Source organism: Elgaria multicarinata, chromosome 6, assembly GCF_023053635.1.
Source record: "Elgaria multicarinata webbii isolate HBS135686 ecotype San Diego chromosome 6, rElgMul1.1.pri, whole genome shotgun sequence".
Lineage (NCBI taxonomy): Eukaryota > Metazoa > Chordata > Lepidosauria > Squamata > Anguidae > Elgaria > Elgaria multicarinata.
The window spans coordinates 58,564,143-58,588,265 of record NC_086176.1 but is presented as its reverse complement, the minus strand read 5'-3'; the positions used below and the strand labels follow the sequence as shown (position 1 = coordinate 58,588,265).

Sequence of the window (24,123 nt, the reverse complement as noted above, 5' to 3'; positions counted from 1 at the left end):
CAGTTAATTTCCCACCTTTTTTATTGGAGACAATTCTAAAGGTTTCCGACCATCACAATTTGTGGGGTAGTGGTCCTTCATCTTTCCACTTACCGTGTTGTAGTAAGGATCTGAGAAAATGCATCTCAGAATAGCCACCTTACAGTAAGGGCCAAAAATGTCATATCATTGAGCCAGCCAGGCTGATAGGGTTAAAAAACAACAACCACTGAGCCAGCTAGTCTGGCAAGATGCAGGACCAGTACTGTCTCCTGTAGCAGGAGGGAGAGGTTTGACGTCAGGATCAGACACAATGGAAGGATAAGTCTCCCAACAAGAGAGCATCCCAACAGCCTCCTCTGCATCTATGGTGCAGCCCTCCTGCCTCCATTTCATTAGAAACGTCTAGAAGAGAGGTGGGCAACTTAATTTAGATATTTCAGCTTACAACTTCCATCTGTTCCAGCCAGCATAGGCAATGGTGAGGGATAAGGAAGTTGTAGGCCAAAACATCTGGAGGTTCACAAGTTGCCCAACCCTGATCTAGGGAAAGGTTTTAAGAGATGCCTGGGAAGCCTGCACGAGAATGCAGATTTCCATTAAGAGTACAAGAAGCATTTCCAAAATTTTCCGACGCCTTTTATTCTGCTTGTGCCTTCTGTACTTAGGTCATACTGATAAGATGTGGGAAATGCTCTCACTCTTGATGCTCCCAGTCCCCAACAAGATGACACAGATGCTGCCAAGGGCGTTATCGTATCAGAGGCTTTACAATACTTTCCCATCCCCAGTTGTAAAATATAAAAATCTTAATGCCCCAATGCAAGCCTCCCTCCCCCACTTGCGAAGCAACAAAGGCTCTCCAGGCATCAGCAGTTATCTACCTGATGGCAAAGGCAAGCGGATACCCTCTCCACAGAGAAGAGAGTACTCTGGCGATAGCAAAACATTATGGTGACCCCGGTACTGATGGGGTGGGTACTGCCAGAAAGGAATAGTTAGTGAGAGTGAGGATGTGGAGTGTTCATGCAGCCAATGTTTTGTGCTGTTCCCCTCTCTGGAAGAAGGGGGCTATCAGCTGGAGAAATTAAACTTATCATAACTTTTCCCCAGTTTGAGTTATTTATCTCTCTGATGAGAAAGGCTGTGTTTAGATTAGAACCAGAGTTGTCAAACAATCCCCAACAAATCCATGGTAGAAAAATTCCAGTTTTTGTTTTTGCAAACAATATTGTAAGCATTTAAGTTCTTCTTTAAGTTCCCAAGGTTTTAAGTATTATTTTGTTGTTAGGCTTCAGGCTTGGGGCGATTGAAACCAAATACACTTGTTCTTGGATTTAAGAAAGATTGGCAGTCAGCTGATATGAATGATGTTGATACCTACGTCAACCTACTGCAGTGAGTAGATGGATAAGCATATACACTAATTGTGAAAATGCAGCTCTGGTAGTTTAGTATATGTTCTTGTTCTATATGCATATAGTAAATAATACATGATGAAGTCATAACAGAGACAATGTGCTCTGTATTAATGGGAGAGTTTGAGGGCGGCTTGTTCTTATAAAGATAGGGATGGGATTCAAGGTGGGTGTGTCCCTAAAAGCTCTACACCTGCTCCAAAAATGTTCACCTGGGAGCATTCATTGCCATCTAGTTTAAGCACCTTTGTTAGTAAGTTTTTAGGAACCGTCTCTGCTTATTTTGTTAGCTGGAATGAACCTCTGGGATATCTTTTGACCACGATACTTGTATGTACTGTGCAATTAACTTAACCACTCAACTTTTGACTGTTTATAGGTTTTCCACAAACTTATTTATTCTGTTACAGTGATGCCTTTGATATTCAATATGGAGTGGTTGTTATCCGTCTGAGGGAAGGTCTGGATATTTCTCATCTTCAGGGACAAGGTAACCCTTATAATACGAATTTGGTAAAATTAGAGCTACTAAAACAAGTAGTTGAGTGCATGCTTATAAAGCAAGTTTTTCTCTTTGCATATCTACAAACTAAAAAGAAAAAATGCTTTGCAGGAAAGAGATATTTGTGATTTATATGATCTTAAACTAATGTGGGGATGAAAGTGAACTGTCCTCAAAATGTATCTGTAAGTGTATTTAGTGTATTCATGGAAAAATTGCACACATCATTAATACTTCACAGTTTAAGCTTGAAGTCAGAAAGCTGTTGTTCAGATATTAATCCCTCCATGTACTTAAAGTGTTTGCTTGGCTACCAGTACATTTCTGGGTCTAATCCAACGTGCTGGTATTAATGTTTAAGGCCTTAAATGAATTGGGACTGGATTACCTTAAAGCCTTTAACTGTATGACCCTGCCCATAATCTTGTGCTTTCAGGCAAAATCAATTAGGTTGGCAGAGCACACAAAACAGGATCTTCTCTGTGGTGGCTTTTTCCAGTTAACAGTTGTTTGGCCCCTTCAGGCCAGGCATTCAAGGAGGCCTTAGAACCCTATTGTTAGTATGTGTGATCTAAAACAATTTTTCTCATGTGTCTATTTAGCAGCGACTGCCACCCCCTTATGCTTACATATTTTGTCCAAAGGAGGGTTTCTTTCATTTTGTGAACATTGCTTTGTGAGGGCATGGCCCAGGAGAATAATAAATCATTGTTATAAATAAATAAATAAATAAATCTGCATCTAGAACTGGAAGACTATGAAACATTGAGTTCTGTTGAAACTGGCCCATGCAATTTGGATTACATCTTTTGAAAACTTGGGATACAAATGCTGTATCCACACACATTGCAACTGGTGAAAATCTATATGGCAAAGTTTTTTTCAATGATTTTACAAATGTTTTAGAAGATTGTAGTAAACAAAGCATCGTGCTTGTTCTTGAAACTCTACTAATATCTGCTTAGTATTTTTGTAAATTCTCTTTGGGAAGTCACATAACTATGAAGGACATTATATTGATTTATTACATTCATATACCACCCCACAGCTGAAGCTCTCTGGACAGTTTACAAATATAATACTGCAAGAAAAATATGAACCAAGTCTTACATTTCTTGCTTGGCCTGTTGATCTAGAATAATTGAAGAGTGCATCATAGTCTTAGTTTATATGTTTTATTTTGCAGCTTGAAGAACTGTGGTAACACCAATCAATTTTGTCTATAACGTATCTTAAGTTTCTGAGAGTCCCAAAATCCAGGTGCCAGGATTTCCACAATGCTAGCACAACCAAAATGGGCTTTTGCAATTTTGGTGCTGGCTCTTTCTGAAGCTGGTGGTATTATGTTCATCATGGCAGCCATGTTAAGAGCACCAGGGTGGAGGTGGCAGTGCCAGTCTGTGGTAGTGCTCCCTAATAGTGAAACACAGTGGTCTTAAGCTTATGCACTCCTGAAACAATTATTCAGGGGAATTCTAGGAGGTGTGAACCAGCCCTTGGTATACATGTATATATTGGATGTGGAATAAACTTAAGCCGCTCATGCTGTTCCTCACTTTGTCCAGCATATGTGTTAATCTGGGTCAGAAAATTTAGCAGTGTGAATTTTGAGGGCATGGTGTGGCAGTCCACAAAATGACTACAATGAAGGTGTAGTCTTCCCATTCACCGAAGCTAGATGTAGAATTGGAGGCACAAATACCAAATCACATATTTGCCCCCACAGAGAACAACAATACCTATTTCACCGAAGGCAAACAGGTGATGCCCAGAGAAACACGCCGCATGCAGGTACACACATACAAACACACCACAATCAAAATTCCCACCCTCACCGCACACATATACACACACAGCAAAAGCACACACACCACCAAAACAAATAAACCAGCTAAACACACACACACACACACACACAGCATTGTCATCGCTCCCCACTATCCCTTTGGTCCCCCAGGACGCTCTCTTTCACCCCCAACTTATACATTTCTTCTTGCTGAGCATGCACTAAAACAAAGAAATGTGGCCCAGAGGCATTATTAAAAATAAAGACGGTGCTGTGCTGGAGGCTGGCACGATGTTGTGCAGAAAGCTGGCATCCCAATTAATATTCCTTTTTTTAAAAAAAAAAATCTTTAGCAGTTATTTATAAATCAGGAGGTGCAGGTTGCATGGTGGGCACCAAGGGCAGTACAATACTGGCAATTTTGAGATGCATGCTGTTCATGGTTATACAGAACTATACCACCTTCCTCAAATGGACTTGATCTTAGCTTTGTCTATTTATAGTAATGAGTTGATTGCCGTCCAGCATGCAAATTGATTTTTCAAAAGTGCTCGATAATATATTTTTCATATTCACAGAAGAGGCATGGTCATCCCAAGAGAAATCTCCAGTAACCAAAGACATTATAGTAAATGTGGACTACAGCAAGAAGCCTGAGGCAGTAATGTCTAAGCCCGTAAGCGAAAAAGCTCCTATTCATAAAGGTAAAGGTTTATTTAATAGAATTTTGCCTGTAATAGTGCAAGAGTCATTCTACAGACCTAAAGTCAAATTCAGATTTATAACACATAGGTACTTCAGAGTCTTTCACTTCCCGTGCCATGTTGCAAGTTATTTTTCAGCTTGTGCAAGCTTCAAGTGCAGCATGTTACGGTTCAACTCATGTTGGTATGGGAGCTGAAAGGAAGAATATTGGCACGCAACAAAAGACATCTCTCGTGCAAAGCATGCTTTAAAGGTCATTGATTGCAAGGAACGTTCAAACCAGTACCTTTGGGGAACTGAAGTTCTGCAACTTAAGTGATTATATTAAGCTGATAGTGACTATCATATAGACAGTTTTGTTGGTTGGTTGGAAGGGATTAAACTTATTGGTAAATAGTCATAATCATGTGTATAAAATATCTGCTCAAAATGCAGAGGAAGTGTAATGTGTTAGACTCTGCTTTTGTGGTTGTAGACCCACCCCGTTTCACGCACTTATCTAGTGGTATACCTAGTCTTTGTGCAGAGCTGTGGGACTGATATTGGTCGTTTATTTATTTATTTTGTGCCCCTGCCTTTCTATCAAAAAACAGCACTCAAGGCAGCTTACAGAACCAATTAAAATTGATTAAAAGGAAACATTACAATGCAATAAAAAGCTTACAATTACAAAAAAATATGTACTGTTTGCTAGGCCGATAATATAGAATTGTGGATTGTAATGAACTCTTCTATGCCAAATCCAGTTGGAAGTGAAAAGGAGATTTTCATGCAGGATGGGAAATATGGTGGACAATTGACACAGGCTACTAAAAAGACTGATTTCAATACAGTGGTGGAACTGTATGTGCATATAAATAAAGTGCTGTGTTAACATACTAATCACTTACATTCATAAACATAAGTTCATAAATTGATCAAATTCATTCATTTTTTTCTTAATACTGCTTTATGTTATTCCTTAAAAGTAAAGAGTTCACATTTTCATTAATATTGCAAATAATCTTTTAATTTTTTTTCACTTTTAACCTTGTCTAGAAGAGGAAGAAGATGGCAAGACTCCAACACAACCACTTTTGAAAAAAGGCAGGCCATTTTCCATCTTTTGGTTTTAATCCATTTTTTTCATATTGTAAACAACAGTTCATAATTGTTTACACTTTATTTCATGTATCGCAAAGCCAGCTAAAAGCACTATTATTTAACACTACTAGAAAATGATAAACTGGACTAATGGAAACTTATTTTCTTGGGCATCATAGCTTAGTGGTTTGTGGAAAAAAATTTAACGTTAAGTCTTCCTAAATGATGACACTGGGCATGGCTAGATGGGGTGATATCCTGGGATTGCCCCGGGATCATCCATGTGCACACGGGATCCCGGGGGCAGGGAGGGATGATCCCTCCGTTTCCCCAGGATAACGGCCACCACTTTTATCCTGACTTTTCCTGCAGTCTGCTGTCCCCGTTTCGTCCTGGCTCCTCAGCAGGGGTTGGGTGGGGTAGCGCGAGGTGTGTGTGTGTGTGTGTGTTTTTTTTAAAAAAAACACCTTACTTTTTGCTGGTGTGTTCAAGCGCTCATCTTCAACAACAAAAAATCTAAAATGGCAGCCACGATGTCCTCTTCCTCCTGGGACGTCACATGCTGCGTGTAGACTGAGGGGGAGGATCTTGCAATCACCATACCGCGAGATCCTCCCCCTGGGTCTAGACATGCCTACTGTTGAATACTCAACAAGGATAGTAGCACAAAGATGTCCCTCACAGTGACAAAAATTTAATGAAAATGCTATCTTGAGTATTTCAGAGATATGGACCACTATCTGAAGAATTGTAGCATGAACTCTGCTAGCCCATGAGTTTTTTTTAATCTACTCTTCACTCCTGTTCCCCCACCCCCAAATAGCCTGCTGTCCCACATATCAAAGGAGTTTCAAAGGCAATTTGCAACGTGGTGGTGGATGGCTGCTATGTGAGCCTGTGCACTCTATGACATAACTTAAAGGAACTAAATGGATAGATAATTAAGTGCATGCTGTTACCCCATCTGTCTGGAGCTCTGTCTTTTTGGGGCTTTCATGGTTGAGGTAGAGGAGTTAATGGTCTGGGGGGTGGATAAAGGGGTTACCTTGAAGCAAATGGGATCCTAAGCAATCACCTGTACATTGCCAGCCCTGCTGCTCTTAACCATGTCATCATCCCTGTGAACCTTTCTCTGCCTTTCCTGTAGGGCCCTACAGTCTTCACATTGTACCTTCTGCTCCTCCTCGCAACTTTTGTGATGTTCCATCTGCCCTTGACAGACCTTCATCTCTCCTCTTCCTTATTCTTCAAACTTCTCTTTTTAGATTTTATGCTTCATGTTGCTCTGTCAACCTAATTCTACCAATATATTTTTTAAAAAAATTCTTGTGATAATCTTAAATCTTTAGTCTTGAATACAGTATTTTTTTTCTGTAAATTATTCTGTTTGTCCATATTTTTATGTAAACATTAGGCAAATAAGATATTTCTAGATAGCAGTTGAATGTTTGTCGGTGTGGGTACCTGTGATCCTGGAGGAACTTCTGTGAATAATCAAAAAACGGAAGTTTAAACCCCACTACTGGTCATATAAATTTTATAGCAATGAACAAAACTATGATCAAAATAACTTCTTCTACGTTAGGGTAAAACTTGGAATAAAGGTTTGACAATTCTCCATGAATATAAATTGAGTGCTTAAGAGACTATATACATCTCACAGAGGCAAGTTTTATCATCCTTACAGAAAAATAAACCATCTAAGTTCTTGATGTAAGATTTTCCTGTTATGTCTTTTTTCTGTTAAAAGAGGATGAAGGTTTAGGATTGATACCTTTTTTCAATCACTACTGCATAAAAGGTTGCATCCAGTGGAATAGACAATGCTGGCAGAGCAAATTTACCCTCCCCACTGTAGCCTCCCAGTTCTTATCCAGAGGTTCAGGGGACCTCGAGCAGACTTGGGAGGCTCGCAGGGAGGAAGAAGGGATGGAAACTTCCAGTTAACATTGAATTTAGCCCAAAATTTGTACGCATCATTTCAAAAGTCTTAATTCAACTGGTAATTTTCATGAGACAAAATACACAGTAGATACTAGATTCACCAGAATTTGGGCAGGGGAGGGAGTGGCCTTATAGTTAAGTATGAACTGAGACTCCTGGCTTGACTTTCCTGTAACAAGTCAAGAATTTGAAGTCAAGGTTTGAAATTGACTTCCAGATTTATGCTTGTTAGAAGAGTGCCAAACCAAGGTCCAGGTCCGGACACCATGCTAAGCTTTAGCGCTTCTGTAAGATCCTCGTTAGTTTAGCTGCTCCTATTTGCCAAGCCAGAGAAATCAGGCAGTGTGCACATTCTGAAGAATGGTTTATTATTTTGTGTGAATACAGTCAATATCTTCATCTGTATTTATAGAAAGCACTCCCCAACCTGGTGGCTTCCTCCAGGTGTTTTGACTTCAACTCCTATCAGCCCCAGTCAGCATGGCCAATGGTCAGGAATTCTGGAAATTGTAATCCAAAACATCTGGACAGTACTAGGTTCAGAGAGGCTGCTATAAAGGTTACAGAAATTATTTTTAGGTATACACAGTTTTTGTAGTAATAGTAGTTAATAGTAATATAATTTAACGAAGTAGAACTAAACCAGCTTCTGTGTTTGAGATAAGGATGGCTGATCAAAAGTTGTGACCCTCTTTTTTACTTTCAAATGTCACTTATCAATTCTATAGATCCTAAAGTTCCTCTGAACATGTCTGATCAAAGACTGCTTGATGCAAGTTCTCAGTTTCAGAAGAAACAAGGCAAAAAAAATATTGATGTATGGTGGCTTTTTGATGATGGAGGTAAGATAACTTTTTCTTTTCTCCCCCCCCTTTTTTAAAAAACCTGCAAGATTATTAGAAAAGTTAAGTAGTATATAATTTTTAATAGCAACAGACTTAGCATGTCACCAAAATGAAAATTGGTTTTTTCCCTCAATGTAGGCTTGACGCTCTTGATTCCATACCTTCTGACAACCAAGAAAAAATGGAAAGACTGTAAGATCAGGGTGTTCATTGGTGGGAAAATAAACAGAATAGATCACGACAGAAGAGCGTAAGTTTGGCTAGTATGATTTTAAAATCTTAATTTGGAGAAGTCAAAATGCTGAACCATCAGAATTAGTACTTTGCATTGATTTTAATAGTCAGGCTTATAACCCTGTGGCTTTTTGATCCAGCTGACAAAATGATAGATTTTCGATCTCTTTTGTTGTGAATCTTAATTTATTTGTTAACTCCTGAAGTTTTCTTTAGGCTAAGGTTGTGTCCCTAATCTTGTAAGAAACTTTACAGAATTTCAGTGCCATATAAAAGAGTGGGATATATGCAGTGGTGGTTTTGTGATGATGGAAAGCCCTTCTGTTTGTGCGAGGCGGGGCACCTGATTTTTGCTGAACCCGCACCTAACCACTCCAGCCCCCCACTCTGAAAACCTGTTCCTGAAGGTTGGGGAGCCTTTAGAACAGTATGGAATATAGCATAGAAGGCTGCAGCACGTAGGGAGGATTGGTGAAAACTAGGACAGATGCCCTACGTTTCACAAGCACTTTCCATTAGTGCAAAGTCCTATTCTACACAACCCAGTTTATTTATATTTTTCTTAAAAGGTGATCTAGAACTGACTAATCATATAACTCTGTGATCATGCAAAATATTTAGTCTTTCTGACTCTACAATTACTCAAATATCCAGTTAACTGTTTTGTTCTTTTTTAAACTACTTTTAGGATGGCTACATTGCTCAGCAAATTTCGGATAGATTTCTCAGATATCATGGTCCTCGGTGATATCAATACAAAGCCAAAGAAAGAGAAGTACGTTGGTGTGCTCATTTTTTATATTTATTTTAATACAATATACATTAGCAGTTAGCTGCCACCCAACATTAGTATGGAAATAAAATAGTTTTGTGTATTTTAAATGGAACAACATTTTCTTAATAAAATACGTCAATGGACTAAAAGTTGAAGCGATGCAACAGAATGAAATAAAAACAATGAATAATAATAATAATAATAATAATAATAATAATAATAATAATAATAAATTTATTTATTTATTTGTTACCCGCCTCTCCCTCTGGATCAAGGCGGGGTACAACACAAATAAAAACACCATAAAATACATACAACTAATTCAAACGTTTAAAACCAGTGCATCATTAAAAGCAGCACACCATTAAAATTCAACTGGGTAGGCCTGCCGGAAGAGATCAGTCTTTATGAAATGAAGCCTTTATAAATATCGACTAAATATAATTTAGAGCTGTAAAGTATTCGTACTAAACCGATATTTTAAGAGTCAAATGGAATTATAACTACAGTTGTGTAAAGATTAGATAACGCCCTTTCCCTATAAAAATTAAATGCCTTAAGCAACAGTAAAATGTGTCTGGGCAAGCAGAGCATTTAATCTTTCCATTCTTTAGTGTAAGATAAGATACTCTTAAGAATTACTATCCACCCTGAACAACCCAACAACAGACCATGGATTCTCAAGGTGGCTTGTAGGAGAAAAATAAACCATACTGCATAATTAACAAGTCACCCTGAGGAAAACAACACAATAACCCACCCAGAGGAAAACACGCTAAATTCAGACAACATGATAAGCCTTGGTGTGTTGCACTGCTTGGTTTCCTACCAGTTGGTCTGCAGTTTTTAATGGCATTATGAAATGGAAAAAAGATAACGTTTATCTAAATGTAGCATTTAGTCACATGCCTTTGAATACAAATATTTCAGCTGACAATCTGAGAACTGATGCATTTCAATTATATGATCAAATATCTAGCATTGCAGCTTTTGAAGAAATGATTGAGCCATTCAGACTTCATGAAGATGATAAAGAGCAAGATGTTGCAGATAAAATGAAAGAAGACGAGCCATGGAGAATCACAGACAATGAAATTGAGCTGTACAAAACAAAGGTATGTATTTAATTCTCTCTGATCCTCAGGCATATTTGCCCTTTCTGTAAAATTCAGTTGGTTTTGAGTTCCTACATCTATAAATCAAGTACTAGATTTTGCAATGCCGATTTATGCTTTTCTACATCAACAAGGTTCTCATTTTTATTGCAGAGCCACCGCCAGATTAGATTAAATGAGTTACTGAAAGAACATTCAAGCACAGCTAATCTAATTGTTATGTAAGTACTGTTTTCTGTGGTTCTTGGCATCACTTGCAGTAAATATTGGAAACACCAAAATTCTGCTGAGAAAATGTTGTTAGTACGTTGGAAGCTACTCAAACACAATACGAAGCTGTCAATCAGCTTAGTGACCAATAGCTAGTATCTTTACTTACAGTGCACTGGTGGCACTTAAACTTCTAAAATCTGTAGGCATTCGTAAGTGTTCTACTAGTAGATACCATGTTTGTCTACCAGGTAACTTTTTTGGAGGGGGAGATTTTCAAAGGAAAAACAGATATTTGGGTCTCCATGGATAACGATATACAGAGAACTTCATGTTATTGGTGCCTTAGTCGCTATATCAATATAAATGCTCCAAGGCTGTGTCTTTGAAAACATAGCTACATATTTACCCCACAGAAGACTGTTGTTTGAACTGTCTTCTGATCGGGTAGACATCTCTAATGTTTCATCTTATCTTGGTGGTAATCTGATTATTACAAGAGTAGTACCTTACTTTTTCTGCTTTTTCTATCACTCAACAGAATTTTTAAACATGATTATAGGGTGCTCAGAAGGTAAATAAAAATACAAACACTACCTTTAAGTGTATTTAGAAATTTAGAAACTTGATGTGATTTTATAGTATGAGTCATCATCCAAGAGGTCCTCACTTGCATAAGTAACAAAATTAAGCTATTCTACAACTGGTAAAAAAAAGTGAAATTTGGTTGTCAAGACAAACTGCTCACTAATAAAGTCTGAATTGGGGCACTGTTATACCACTTTGTTCAAAAGTTTTAATTTGAAATCTGTCTCATAAGAGCAGCCAACACTTCAGCAGACAAGGATATACAGGGATATGAGTTCTCCCTTCAGCCTCAAATTGTAGAATGGAATGACCTCTTTCAGAGGCATCTGAGAATGTTTAGTTTTGAACTTTTTGCTTATAGAGAGCAAGACACTTCGTAAAAGACTGCTGAAATTTGGTAGAGTCCAAGGTACCTCATTACTAGAAAATTAGGAAACAGTGAGTAGCATCCAACATGGACCTTGTGCTTGCTGCCCAGGGCCAGCGTTGACAATGCACACGCTGTTCCTATCACTGACAGTCGAGATATAATGCTTCTGGGTTCCCTTCTGGAAATGAGTTTTTAGGCTCATTGCAACGCCCTCTCCCCCCTCCCGAAGTGCTACATCGCGGCTGTCAAAGGTAGGAGCCAGACATACACTAGGGATTAATTGAGTTGCCTGGTTAATTTATTTGTGTGTATCTGAGCAGTCTAAAAGTTGTAGGGGGGGGGGGATTGAAACCAATTGTAAGGAACTGAAAACACCTTGCTTTGAATAATCAGTGATCAGTATAACTTGTAGCCCAATTCTGTGCACACTCCTTGTATGCACTCTCCCTGAATTGTATGAGTCTTACTCCCCAAAAATTGTGTTGAATGATAGCAAAAGCAGTATACGAGACAAAATCTTTTCTTGTGTTCTGTTATTACTGCTACTAAGCAAATTGTTTTGGGTGGCAAATCAATTTGAATCAGCTTATGTAAGAAAGTGTAAATACTAGCTGTCTATCTCTGTAATTAAAAATGTTTTGCATATGACAATCCAGTTTTGACATACTTACTCTCCCCCTGCCCACTTCTATTTTTTTGTAGGAGTTTGCCAGTTGCCCGAAAAAGTGCAATATCTAGTGCACTATACATGGCCTGGATAGAAGCTCTTTCAAAGGACCTGCCACCAATTCTCCTTGTCCGTGGGAATCATCAGAGTGTTCTTACCTTCTATTCTTAAGCACTACTGCACAACATGCAGCTGTGAAGAAATGGTACTTCAGTGCCTAAAGGGGAGAGACTGAGATGTTTGATTAAAATATTAACATCACACACAGGCAAAAGTGACTACTCTTTCACTATTCCACTGACTTGAAAGCACACAAGGAAAGTTACTATACTCCTAAAGTTGTGAAAGCTTCAGTTTTCTTCTAATTCTTCTGTAATTTAATCTTGCTTAATGGAGAATTCTTTGGTAGACTGAAGAATGAACAGGTTTTTCTTTGCTACTTGAGCAGCAGCAATAAAAGTGTTTATTTTTGATCAATGAAAGGATTATAGATTTATAAAAGCCTTTTAGCCTTGAGGTGCCTTCTGAAGTTAACCAAATTTCATCCATGTATCCTGTTTTGTAAATTTATAAAGAATGTCAGTCTGCCATTAGCTAAAACTTTAGATCAAACTTCCTTTAGTTTCTAGACTCCTCCATCTTACAATAAAAATGCTGCATTCTGGTCTTCCATCAAGGTATTAGTTTTTACTCTTGTATGTTCCTTATTATTCGGAATGGTGTGTGTGTGGTTGTTTTTTTTTAAAGATATCTGTTAGATATGAAGCAGGTAAGTGGGGCAAGTTGGCTATAATAACAACCAAATTCATACTATTAATATCTAGGACTTTGTACTATTCAATTTGTACCACTGAATAAACCTAAAGTATACTAACAGAGTGATACTAATTTTCTCAGATTCCCTCTATTTTTTTTCCATTGGGCTACCTTGGTTGAAGGTTAGTGGGCTCTGCAGCTTCACTCTGAAACTGCAGTTCTGTTCTAGGATGCTATAAATGTCAGTGGTGTTTATAAGATACCACTTAACAGGATACTTCAATCTTTTTAGGACCATCTTTATAAAGATAACAGTTTGTTCAACGAGTTAAATGGACCACATTTTATTAGAAGTGTCCAAGGGCAATTGATTCACTTGTCAGAATCTAAGTTTAGTCTTGTTAAATACTCAGGTTTGATCCTTTTGACCTTGCATTTTAATTTGTATATGACACCTTGTGTATTCAAGAACTGCCAATTTGTGTGCCCCGTTTGTGTGTGTGTGTGCGTTGACTGCTTTATATTTTTTTACTCTATGAACAGCTTACTGAAGACTTACTTGAGGTTTTATTCACTGGTTAGTTATATTGCTATGTCTATTATCAGTAAGAGTAGCCTACAAATCTCTTTCAGCCTCTTGGCATTAATATGGGGTACCATACTAGATTGAACATCTATAATTTCAGTGTTTGTCAGTGAAGATACGGAATATTAAAAAAATACAGTTTTTCTGCTAGACAAGATCAAAGTAAATGAACAAATAATTATTTTTGGGAGTCCCAGTTACTGAGACGTGATTTTCACATATAGTGATTTGCATTCTAGTAAGTTACAACTCACACCGTCTGATCTATGTTGATTGTGTTCTCCTTTTTTCAGAAGTGCAATACAGGTTGGCTGCCAGGTAGAATAAATCAATGCCAGTATCTAGCTTTGAAAGGAAATCGGAAGTTATAATAGAAGCGGTTTATTTTGTGAAAAACATTCCCAGTGTGTAACTAATAGCATTGATTATTACAAGTATGCAGTGCTTATTGGTGTGATGGTAGGGGACGTACAATTATTCAGTAAACCTGAATTTCCATATTTTATGTACAGACAGACAATAGGGCATGGATTTAATGCTGCTATCCAGAAAAAGTGTACTACGTACACTTAAAAAATTACCCATTCAGGAAAACTATTGCTTGTGATCTGTAAAAGGAACCAAATGAAATATATCTGTGTGTGCTGTGTATAAAGTATCAAATTTATCTAAATATGCATATGTTGATGGGAGCAAAATGTAGTCTGTGAATTAATAAAGGTTGCTACTCACACAAGAATTCTTTATACTACATATTATACACACACACACACACACACACACACACGACACTAAGTCAACTGTAAAAATAAATAAAAATCTAACACTCCAGTAAATTTAAACTGTAACTTGTTAGCAAGAGGCAAGTTTGTGATATAGCCATTCCAATTTTTATTTAGTAAAAAATTAAACTTCCATTTTTGGCGCCATGTTTCTTAAGTTCCAATCAGTAATGACTTGAAATAATTGTTTTCCATTGACACTCAGCAATACCATCTCTGTAGATGCAGCTTTATGTTATGAAACTAGGAAGTCTTTAGAAAGTATCTGAAAAAATGATTATTTATTGTTTCATTATGTTTGTATTAGACTTTCTTTTTACATAATTCTTTTTATATGCTTTTCTGATTATTTAAAAATGAACTATGGTCTTAATTTAAGGATTGAGCTTTGGTTGGTACTATCCACAGTTCGAAAATGTCATGTCATATTTTGATAATACTGTACTGTAACTGTCACACAATAGCTTTTCTAATGTTTTAACAACGTTGAGTATTGCAGTTACTACTCTGTATTGGGGAGGGATCACTGCAATAAATGGGAATGAATTAAATGTGGTTGCCTAAATCTCTGCATTTTTATTGAGATACATTTACCTTCTGGTTTTGAAAATCTTACCCAATATTATGTGCAAGGAATATCTAAACACATATTTATCGTATTGCAAGTTTGTTACCTCAAATGGTATTTGAAGTGACTCTACAAACTGTAATCTTCTTTTAAGTAGCCTGGTTTAACCCTACTGTGCTCCCACACTGAAATGAATCCCTGTGTAGCCAGCCAATTGCTCCTGACCATCTGAATATAGACTTCACCCTACATTTCAAAATCTCATGGTGGGGTGGGGTGGAGCAGGAGCTAGAATTTCTTGCACCTGTTCATTGAAGACAATATAATCCCAGTTAAAATTCTTTAATGTCAAATAGATCATGGTTCTGATAAGAACATAAGAATTACCCTGCAGCGTCATATCAGTTACCCTATTTCTTCGATTCTAAGACACATTTTTCCCCCATATAAACATCTCTAAAAATGGGGTGCGTCTTAGAATCGCGGGTGTGTCTTAGGTTTTTTTTTCTGTTGGTGGTACTGAAATTAGTGTGCGTCTTACAATCGATGGCGTCTTACAATCGAAGAAATATGGTATGTGGAGTTCAGCAATCTTGTTTCCCAGTAGAAATGGAAACCAGCCCATTTCCCCCTTCTTGATTATTGAATGGGCTCATTGTTTCCTAGCCTTTGGGGGGAGGGACACGGATTCTGACAATGCTCAGGATTTTCCGAAGAGTTTTCTGAAACCTGGTAAGACCTGATCCATTCCAAATGCTTCCCTGCCAGTCCCCAGCAGTCTTCCCTGCAGCCAGTCCCTCCCCCTTCGGCACTGTACCCTCATCCCTTTCGCACAAAAAATATAGCAGCAGGAGGGCAACTTATTGGCCCTCTAGTAGCACCCAAAGCCTTTTCTACCAGCCCCTCCCCCTGTTTGGGATTTGCCCCTATCACTGCTACTAGAGGTTATGTGTTGGGGAAAAGGAAGGGAAAGAATAGACCAATCACATTTACAAGCCCAGTCAACAAAATTCAAGGAGATTTGGCTTGCATCAGAAATGAACCCCACTCAGAATTAACACAGACCTGCACCTCTTTCTTGCACTCACACACAATTAGTGAGCGGCAACCTTATTCCTTGTTTTATCTTTGCGTCTAAAAAATATCTATTGTTATACAGACACGAGCAAGCCCAATATTCTTCCTCTTCATTGTTCCATCTTTTCCCACTCTGCATTTTTGCCTCCTAAATGCCAACACATGCAGGTCTGTCATCTCACCCTATGGCTATTAACATTTCATGGGAATCCTTCATGAGGGACTTCAATAGCACTTTGAAAACCAGTCAAGTTTATTTTGTATGCAACCAAAGGTCTTCATAAAACAAGGCTCCATTTAGAAACCAAGCAAAGAACATGCCTAAAAATACAAACCAAATGAATGTAACGATTCATTGCACTACATGTATAATAAGATAGCATATAACCAATGGAACAGGAACCTCACTGAGCATCTGATGAGCTTATATCAAACAGTCTTCACAGTGATTAAATTTATATACTTACAATTTTCTCAGCAACTATGCTAAACAGAGAAGGTGAAACATATCTGAGTCAGTCCAGTTTAAAAGCATGGGATAAAGCTTTCTTTAGCCCCTGGACTTAGGGCTGTCCTATGATGTACAAGGTTTTTTTGTTTGTTTTTTAAACTACAGTTGAGCTGATTCAATAGAACTCCAGCATACCTTCCATGAAGATCCATGGCATGGATCAAAACCTCCAGCAGAGATTTGCTTAGGTTATGGGCCTCTTCCACTGCTTCCTTCCAGCTGTAGTCACTTGTATCCCTGAACAAAGCTACGCTGGAACAGCATATGATTCAGTGGAGTGGGCAGTTGAAGCTAGAGGTGTAATTGGTGGAAATTGGCTGTCTCCCACCACATGAGCAATAGTGCCTTCTACTCATGCTGGGGTTGTGTTGAAGCCCAATCACTCTCTGCTACTGTAGCCAAAACAGCTACATTTCTCAATTAAGGAAAATCTCATTTATGGAAAGAAGTTTGCTGAGAACTATCCATTTCAGACAGTGCTGCATAGTGAAACAAGTGATTTGAATGCTTCCCAGACTTAAAAAGGAGCCTTTGCTACAAATAAAAGATAATTTCTTAACTAAAGTTCCACAGTAAGGAACATTTCTACGGATTCATCATACTCTGGCAATAATACCTTGCAATATTTAACCAGATTCTGGAAGAGGGAGCAGTTATTGCGATGGCTTAAAAAAGCAAGTTCAGGTTGTTCCCTTTATCCTTCACTAGAAGGTATCAGACAGAACTTGGTCATACACGTACGTACACACACACACACACACACACACTTAGCATTAAAGGTGGCTATCCTTTGCTGTTGGAAGTGTACGAGTGTGGGTGGGTGGAAATTGAAGCTTCAACTTGGGTTCTTGGAAGTCTGAATCCTCTGCATAACCTTGGGGGTGAAGGAGCTTTCCCCCTTTCCCACCCAAAGGATTTGGGAGAACTAACACGAATGACGTTTTCAGAGGCTGCCTCATTTTCAACACATTCTAAAAGGTTAGGCAAAAGCTTTGCATCTCTATAAATTGTTCCCATCGATATAGCCCTGGTAAATGAGTCGGTGTGTATAATGGATACTCATCCTGGACTTACACTAGAGCAGGGGGGAATCCCAGGCCTATATGGCTTGGGACTTGGGCATTTGAAAGATCACTTCATATCAGTTTGCCCGCATTTTAAAACCTATTTGGTCGATCTTGGGTGCACATGCCATCTGAAATGGCCTTCCCAGTGGTGGCACCCTGGTTGTGGAATGTTCTCTCAAGGGTGATTTCCTTGGTGCCCACTATCATTACTTCAGTTTCCCCCAGTACTTTAATAGCTCTAACCCCTTTTGAATTGGTTTTATGCTAATTTTTTTTATTATGCAGGGGTGTTTTTTTTTTTAATGGATTGTAATATTCCCTGTATTTCCCTACTTTGGGGATTAGTGCCAATACTTACAAAATCGAAACAGCATGATAGCTTGTTTCTTTTTTCCAATAAGTTTTATCAGGTTTCTCTGTAAATCACTGATTGTGTAGGAATTTGGTCTGAGGCCATCAATCTGAAGATTCATAGAATAGTTGAGCACGAAGGGGCCTATAAGGCCATCAAGTCCACCACCTGCTCAGTGCAGGAATCCACCTTAAAGCATACCTGACAGCTGTCCAGCTCCCTCTTGAAGGCCTCTAGTGTGGGAGAGACTATGACCTCCCTAGGCAATTGGTTCCATTGTTGTACTACTCTAACAGTCAGGAAGTTTTCCTGATGTCCAGCCAGAATCTGGCTTCTTGTAACTTGAGCTCATTATTCCATGTCCTGCATCTTGCCTCATATACAATGTGAAAGGTACAGGTGCGAACTCTCCACTCATTCAGTCCAGTTTTGACAACTTTACAGTTTTTTCACAAGGTCTGTGAAAATGATTTGTCATTATATTGCCAGTATAAAATAGAAGCAAAAGGTTGTATTTAAGGAAAAACTAATAGTATATTGAGAATACTTCCAGAAAGTGATGGAAAGAAAACGGTCCTCTCCATCCCACAAAATATCCAAATAATTGCTTTGTTTTCCTTGAGCCTATATAAGAACTCAAAACAGTCTCAGGCCAAAGATAAATAATCTGGATTAGAGCAGGAAAAGATTAATCAAAAGTACTGGATACTGGTATATCTTAAATGTGTCATAAGGTAAATCCCCAACACCACAAATATGGGCTTTCCAAAGAAATCATGTTTTAAGAAAAGAAAGATGCATAGATTACAAGTATTTTAAACACTTAAAATGTATTCCAATATCAGAAAAGGTAAGGCTGATATGTTCCTCTTCTGTTCACATATAGACTAGTGTAAAGCTTGTATCGCCACAGGCGCTAGTTGTCTGAAAATGATTAGATGAAAATATGTATGGCAGTTTCTCTTGTGATTGGAACACCTTTCAGGGTGCATTTCCTTCTTTCCCTCTCTCTTCCTCTCTCAACTTTGCAGTTATGCCTTGCATCAGCTTCCCTTCGAAACAGTACGATCTGCAGAGGGGGAAGCATGGCCGTTGCCCCTAGCAACCCAACCCCCCCCCCCCAAGGCTTAGCAACGATTGTCTGCACATCATGTACACTGCTCAAACTTCAATTTAAAACAAACTGGTTAGAAGAAGTAGTGAAAAGAGGTTTGAATGACGTGTGTTTTAGCTGTAAAACCTGCTTAATTTGTAAGTCATCAAGTGCCATCTTGTGGTCAGACAGAAAATTCTAGATGAGAAAAATCCTAAAATTATTGCTTTTGGGAGAAGAAATGCCAAGTCTTTCTGGTGACTTCAGTTTTAACAAAATCAAATCTGGAGTTGGCATGCCTTGCCTTAAACTGTATAAAAAAATGAGTCATAATGATTAGCTGCAAATAAGCATTAGGTGTAGCTGCATGTACTAAGACAGCATACCAGTGATTATAGCCAAAGGAAAAACAACAACACAGAACCTCAGACTTGAAACAGAATCCTTTCTAGCTCAAATCTCAACAGCAGGACCTGCAGGTAGCATAATTCATTCAAATTAATTATGGCCATCGAAGGACACTTTCTTTCCGCATCCTCCTATTTATTAAGGGTGCTTTTGCCTCTCCCACAGAATTTTACAGGGTAGAGGGGTTTTCCAGGCAATATCGTCTTCCACTCATAACCCTCTTGTGAGGATAAAATGGAGAGGAGGAGGATTATATATGTCCCCTTGAGTTCCTTAAAGGAAATAAAGATGGGATATAAATGTAATAAATAAAATAAATAATATATAAATTGACTTGGAAACTTTCATGAGCGGCCAGGAAAGAGCATGCTATAAATAGCTTGTATAGAGAAGCCTTGAGAGAATGCTTGGGTTGCACACCTCTGCTTTTTCTGGAGTGTGTGTGTGTGTGTGTGTGTGTGTGTGAGAGAGAGAGAGAGAGAGAGAGAGAGATTGATTTTGTCAAGAGCACCCAAATTCTTAGAGCCAGTACTTTTCAGATGTCCTTGTACTGCTTTCTGGAAGCATAAGAATGCAATCCTATACATGTTTAGACACAAAAAAAGTCCTACAAGTCCCAGCATCCCCCAACCAGCTAGGATCTAAGAGGCTTATTTTCTGATACTGTAAGGGCAGCAATCTGCTTTTACTTTAAAGATCTTGGTGCAGGAAAAGAATGCAGACTTACCTGATTTTGTAAATTACAGCTGATAGGCAAGGCTCTTGCTTGCTAATTCTGTTGCTTTTGCAGCTGTATGAACCCAGGAATGCATTGTAAGGAGGAAGGAAAAGAAAGATGTGACACAAGGTCATCATGTTTTCTGAAGTGAGAGAATTATCTTTTGACAATCAATAGTTAAAGCTGCAAGATCCCTGCCCTCTTTTGTATCTGGACACTCAAGTACAGCTCCTGCAGCCTTAACTGAGGAAATTTCACCAGGAGCTGCATGCATATGAATGACACCTCCTGAAATTCCCCTTTCAATACAACTGTTAAAGATGCAGGAGCCCTGTCCTTCTTTCCAGATGGTCACCCTACTCTAGTACAAGGACTGATGATTTGGCGACACCAATGTGGAATACAGAGGGATTTTTTCCCTCACTTAGGAAGATTTTGATAGAAGAAAGTGAAGAAGGAAGAAAGAAGCAGCAGGTAGCAGCTTAGTTTTGCTTTATGTTTTGTTCCTGTATCTGCAAAGTGGGTCCAGGATATTATTTTCTCTCTCACTCTCAGTGATTATTATTAATAATAATATTTATTCATATAGTGCCATCAATTTTCATGGTGCTGTACAGAACAAAATAAAACAAAATACAAAACACCCTGCCATATGGCTTACATTCTAAAATCACAGTAACAAACAAACAGGGAGGGAAAGGCCAAACAGCATGGGGGACAATAAAACAAATAATAAAAACTAGTATCATCACACTACAGATTATAAGCTTTGAGAAAAGAAATGTTTTCAAATAAGATTTAAACACTGTGATCGACGTCGAGGTTTGCAGATGCGCTGGAAGAGAATTCCAGGCATAGGGGGCAGCGAATGAAAACGGGTGAAGACAAGCAAGAGAGGTAGAAACTCTTGGGCGAGTAAGAGACATAGTGTTATTAGAGCGAAGGGTGCGAGCAGGACAGTAAGGTGAAATAAAATGACAAGCTTTAAAAGTCTAAAAGAGAGCCTTGTATTGAATTCTGTAGGAGATAGGGAGCCAGTGAAGGGATTTTAGAAGCGGGGTGACGTGATCAAAACGATGAGCCAGAAAGATAATCTTAGCCGCTGAATGATGAATGGAAACCAATGGGGAAAGATGAGAAGAAGGAAGACCAGTCAACAGGAGATTACAATAGTCCAAGCAGGAAATAACCAAGGCATGAATAAGAGTCTTGGCAGAGGAGACCGATAAGAACGGGCGAATTCTAGAGATGTTATACAAGAAGAAATGACAAGACTTAGCTACAGCCTCAATATGGGAAGAAAAAGAAAGTGAAGAGTTAAAAATAAAACCAAGACTATGAGCTCCCTCAACAGGATAGAGTATAACATTATTAACAGTGATAGAAAATGAGAGAAGAGGAGAGGGTTTAGGAGGGAAAACTAGCAGTTCTGTTTTTGCCATGTTTAGTTTCAGGCGACGCCGAAGCATCCAGGCTGAGACATCTGTGAGACAGGCCGAGATACGATCCTGAACACTGGAAGACAAATCAGGAGATGAAAGGTATAGTTGGGTATCATCGGCTTACAGATGGTATTGAAGACCATGAGAATGAATAAGATTACCCAAAGATAATGTATAAAGAGAAAACAACAGGCCAAGCACAGAGCCCTCCGGAACCCCAACTGAAAGGGGAAAGGAAGCAGACGAGGGGCCATAGGTACTACTCACCATTGTCTGTTTTGGTTTTGTTTGTTTTTAATTATAGACTACTTCTTCTGACAACCTTAATATGGAGAATTCGTTTCAGAAAGGTAGACTCTTGTACATCTGTAGGGCATGGAAACACGCAAGTGAGGGCTGCCACTGGAGTGAAAACGGGGCATTACTCCTGAACAAACCAGGTGTCTGTTTCTATCTGTAACAAAACTAACCCTGTTGTGTGTGTTTTTAAAAAGAAATTGCCCTGCCCCTCTACCTTTTAATATTTTGATGTGCAGAAGTGAACCTTTTGTGGTGCGGAGGTCGATAAATAAGGAGACGCGACAATAAATCAAGAGACGAGACAACTTTACAGCTGGATTTAAACAGGGCCACATTTTATTAAATGATCTGCAAAAGGGGGTGAATCCTACTGGGCATCCAGTATGGCCTGTTGCCAGGCCCCTGAAGTTGGGCGAGCCATTCGTGGCCCAAGGGTAGGCGCTGCATCTTTTGCCTTCCCCCGGGCCTGCTCCTGGTGGGGTTGGGGGACCTTCCTTTGTCACGCCCTAACTCATAGAATCATAGAATCATAGAATAGCAGAGTTGGAAGGGGCCTACAAGGCCATCGAGTCCAACCCCCTGCTCAATGCAGGAATCCACCCTAAAGCATCCCTGATAGATGGTTGTCCAGCTGCCTCTTCAATGCCTCTAGTGTGGGAGAGCCCACAACCTCCCTAGGTAGCTGATTCCACTGTCGCACTGCTCTAACAGTCAGGAAGTTTTTCCTGATGTCCAGCCGGAATCTGGCTTCCTTTAACTTGAGCCCGTTATTCCGTGTCCTGCACTCTGGGAGAATCGAGAAGAGATCCTGGCCCTCCTCTGTGTGACAACCTTTTAAGTATTTGAAGAGTGCTATCATGTCTCCCCTCAATCTTCTCTTCTCCAGGCTAAACATGCCCAGTTCTTTCAGTCTCTCTTCATAGGGCTTTGTTTCTAGACCTCTGATCATCCTCGTTGCCCTCTTCTGAACACGCTCCAGCTTGTCTGCGTCCCTCTTGAATTGTGGAGCCCAGAACTGGACGCAATACTCTAGATGAGGCCTAACCAGGGCCGAATAGAGAGGAACCAGTACCTCACGTGATTTGGAAGCTATACTTCTATTAATGCAGCCCAAAATAGCATTTGCCTTTCTTGCAGCCATATCACACTGTTGGCTCATATTCAGCTTGTGATCTACAACAATTCCAAGATCTTTCTCATTTGTAGTATTGCTGAGCCAAGTGTCCCCCATCTTGTAACTGTGCATTTGGTTTCTATTCCCTAAATGTAGAACTTGGCATTTATCCCTATTAAATTTCATTCTGTTGTTTTCAGCCCAGCACTCCAGCCTATCAAGATCACTTTGAAGTTTGTTTCTGTCTTCCAGGGTATTAGCTATCCCACCCAATTTGGTGTCATCTGCAAATTTGATCAGCGTTCCCTGTACCTCCTCGTCCAAATCATTAATAAAAATGTTGAAGAGCACTGGGCCCAGGACTGAGCCCTGCGGCACCCCACTCGTTGCCTCTCCCCAGTTTGAGAAGGTTCCATTGATAAGTACTCTTTGAGTCCGATTCTGTAGCCAACTGTGGATCCACCTAATAGTTGTTCCATCTAGCCCACTTTTAGCTAGTTTGTTAATCAGAATGTCATGTGGTACTTTGTCAAAAGCTTTGCTGAAGTCAAGATATATGACATCCACAGCATTCCCACAGTCCACAAGGGAGGTTATCCTATCAAAAAATGAGATCAAATTAGTCTGACAGGATTTGTTCCTGACAAATCCATGTTGGCTTCTAGTAATCACTGCATTGATTTCAAGGTGTTTACAGATTGACTTCTTTATAATCTGCTCCAGAATTTTCCCAGGGATTTTCCCAGAATTTTCCCAGAATTTTCCCAGGGATGAATGTCAGGCTGACTGGTCTGTAGTTCCCAGGTTCCTCCTTTTTGCCCTTTTTGAAGATAGGGACAACGTTAGCCCTCCTCCAGTCGTCCGGCACCTCACCCGTCTTCCATGATTTTGCAAAGATAATAGACAAAGGTTCTGAGAGTTCTTCCGCTAGCTCCTTCATTACTCTTGGATGCAGTTCATCGGGCCCTGATGAACGCCGTCTAACTCTGAGTGGGTGAGTAGGGTCGGCCCCAAAAGTAAGTCTTATCGCCCAGGTAGGCTGTAAGGCTCAAAGCTGAGAGCGCAGCAAAGAGGGGGGAGGGAGGGAGAGCCCTCTATTTAAAGGCTCTATGAACTCCCCCCCCCCAT

General features: G+C 39.3%; 1 protein-coding gene across 1 annotated transcript in view; it reads left to right on the top strand.

The window, feature by feature from the left end:
- Positions 1-14,896, top strand: part of SLC12A2 (solute carrier family 12 member 2) — a 55,410-nt gene extending 40,514 nt beyond the window's left edge. Inside the window, exons 18-27 of the mRNA XM_063129465.1 lie at positions 1,271-1,377; positions 1,808-1,887; positions 4,264-4,389; positions 5,429-5,476; positions 8,146-8,259; positions 8,401-8,512; positions 9,185-9,271; positions 10,251-10,386; positions 10,540-10,607; positions 12,257-14,896. Coding sequence (XP_062985535.1) covers positions 1,271-1,377; positions 1,808-1,887; positions 4,264-4,389; positions 5,429-5,476; positions 8,146-8,259; positions 8,401-8,512; positions 9,185-9,271; positions 10,251-10,386; positions 10,540-10,607; positions 12,257-12,392 — 1,014 coding nt within the window. The 3' untranslated portion in view covers positions 12,393-14,896. The remainder of the gene's footprint in view (positions 1-1,270; positions 1,378-1,807; positions 1,888-4,263; positions 4,390-5,428; positions 5,477-8,145; positions 8,260-8,400; positions 8,513-9,184; positions 9,272-10,250; positions 10,387-10,539; positions 10,608-12,256) is intronic.
- The last annotated feature ends 9,227 nt before the right edge of the window (positions 14,897-24,123 follow it).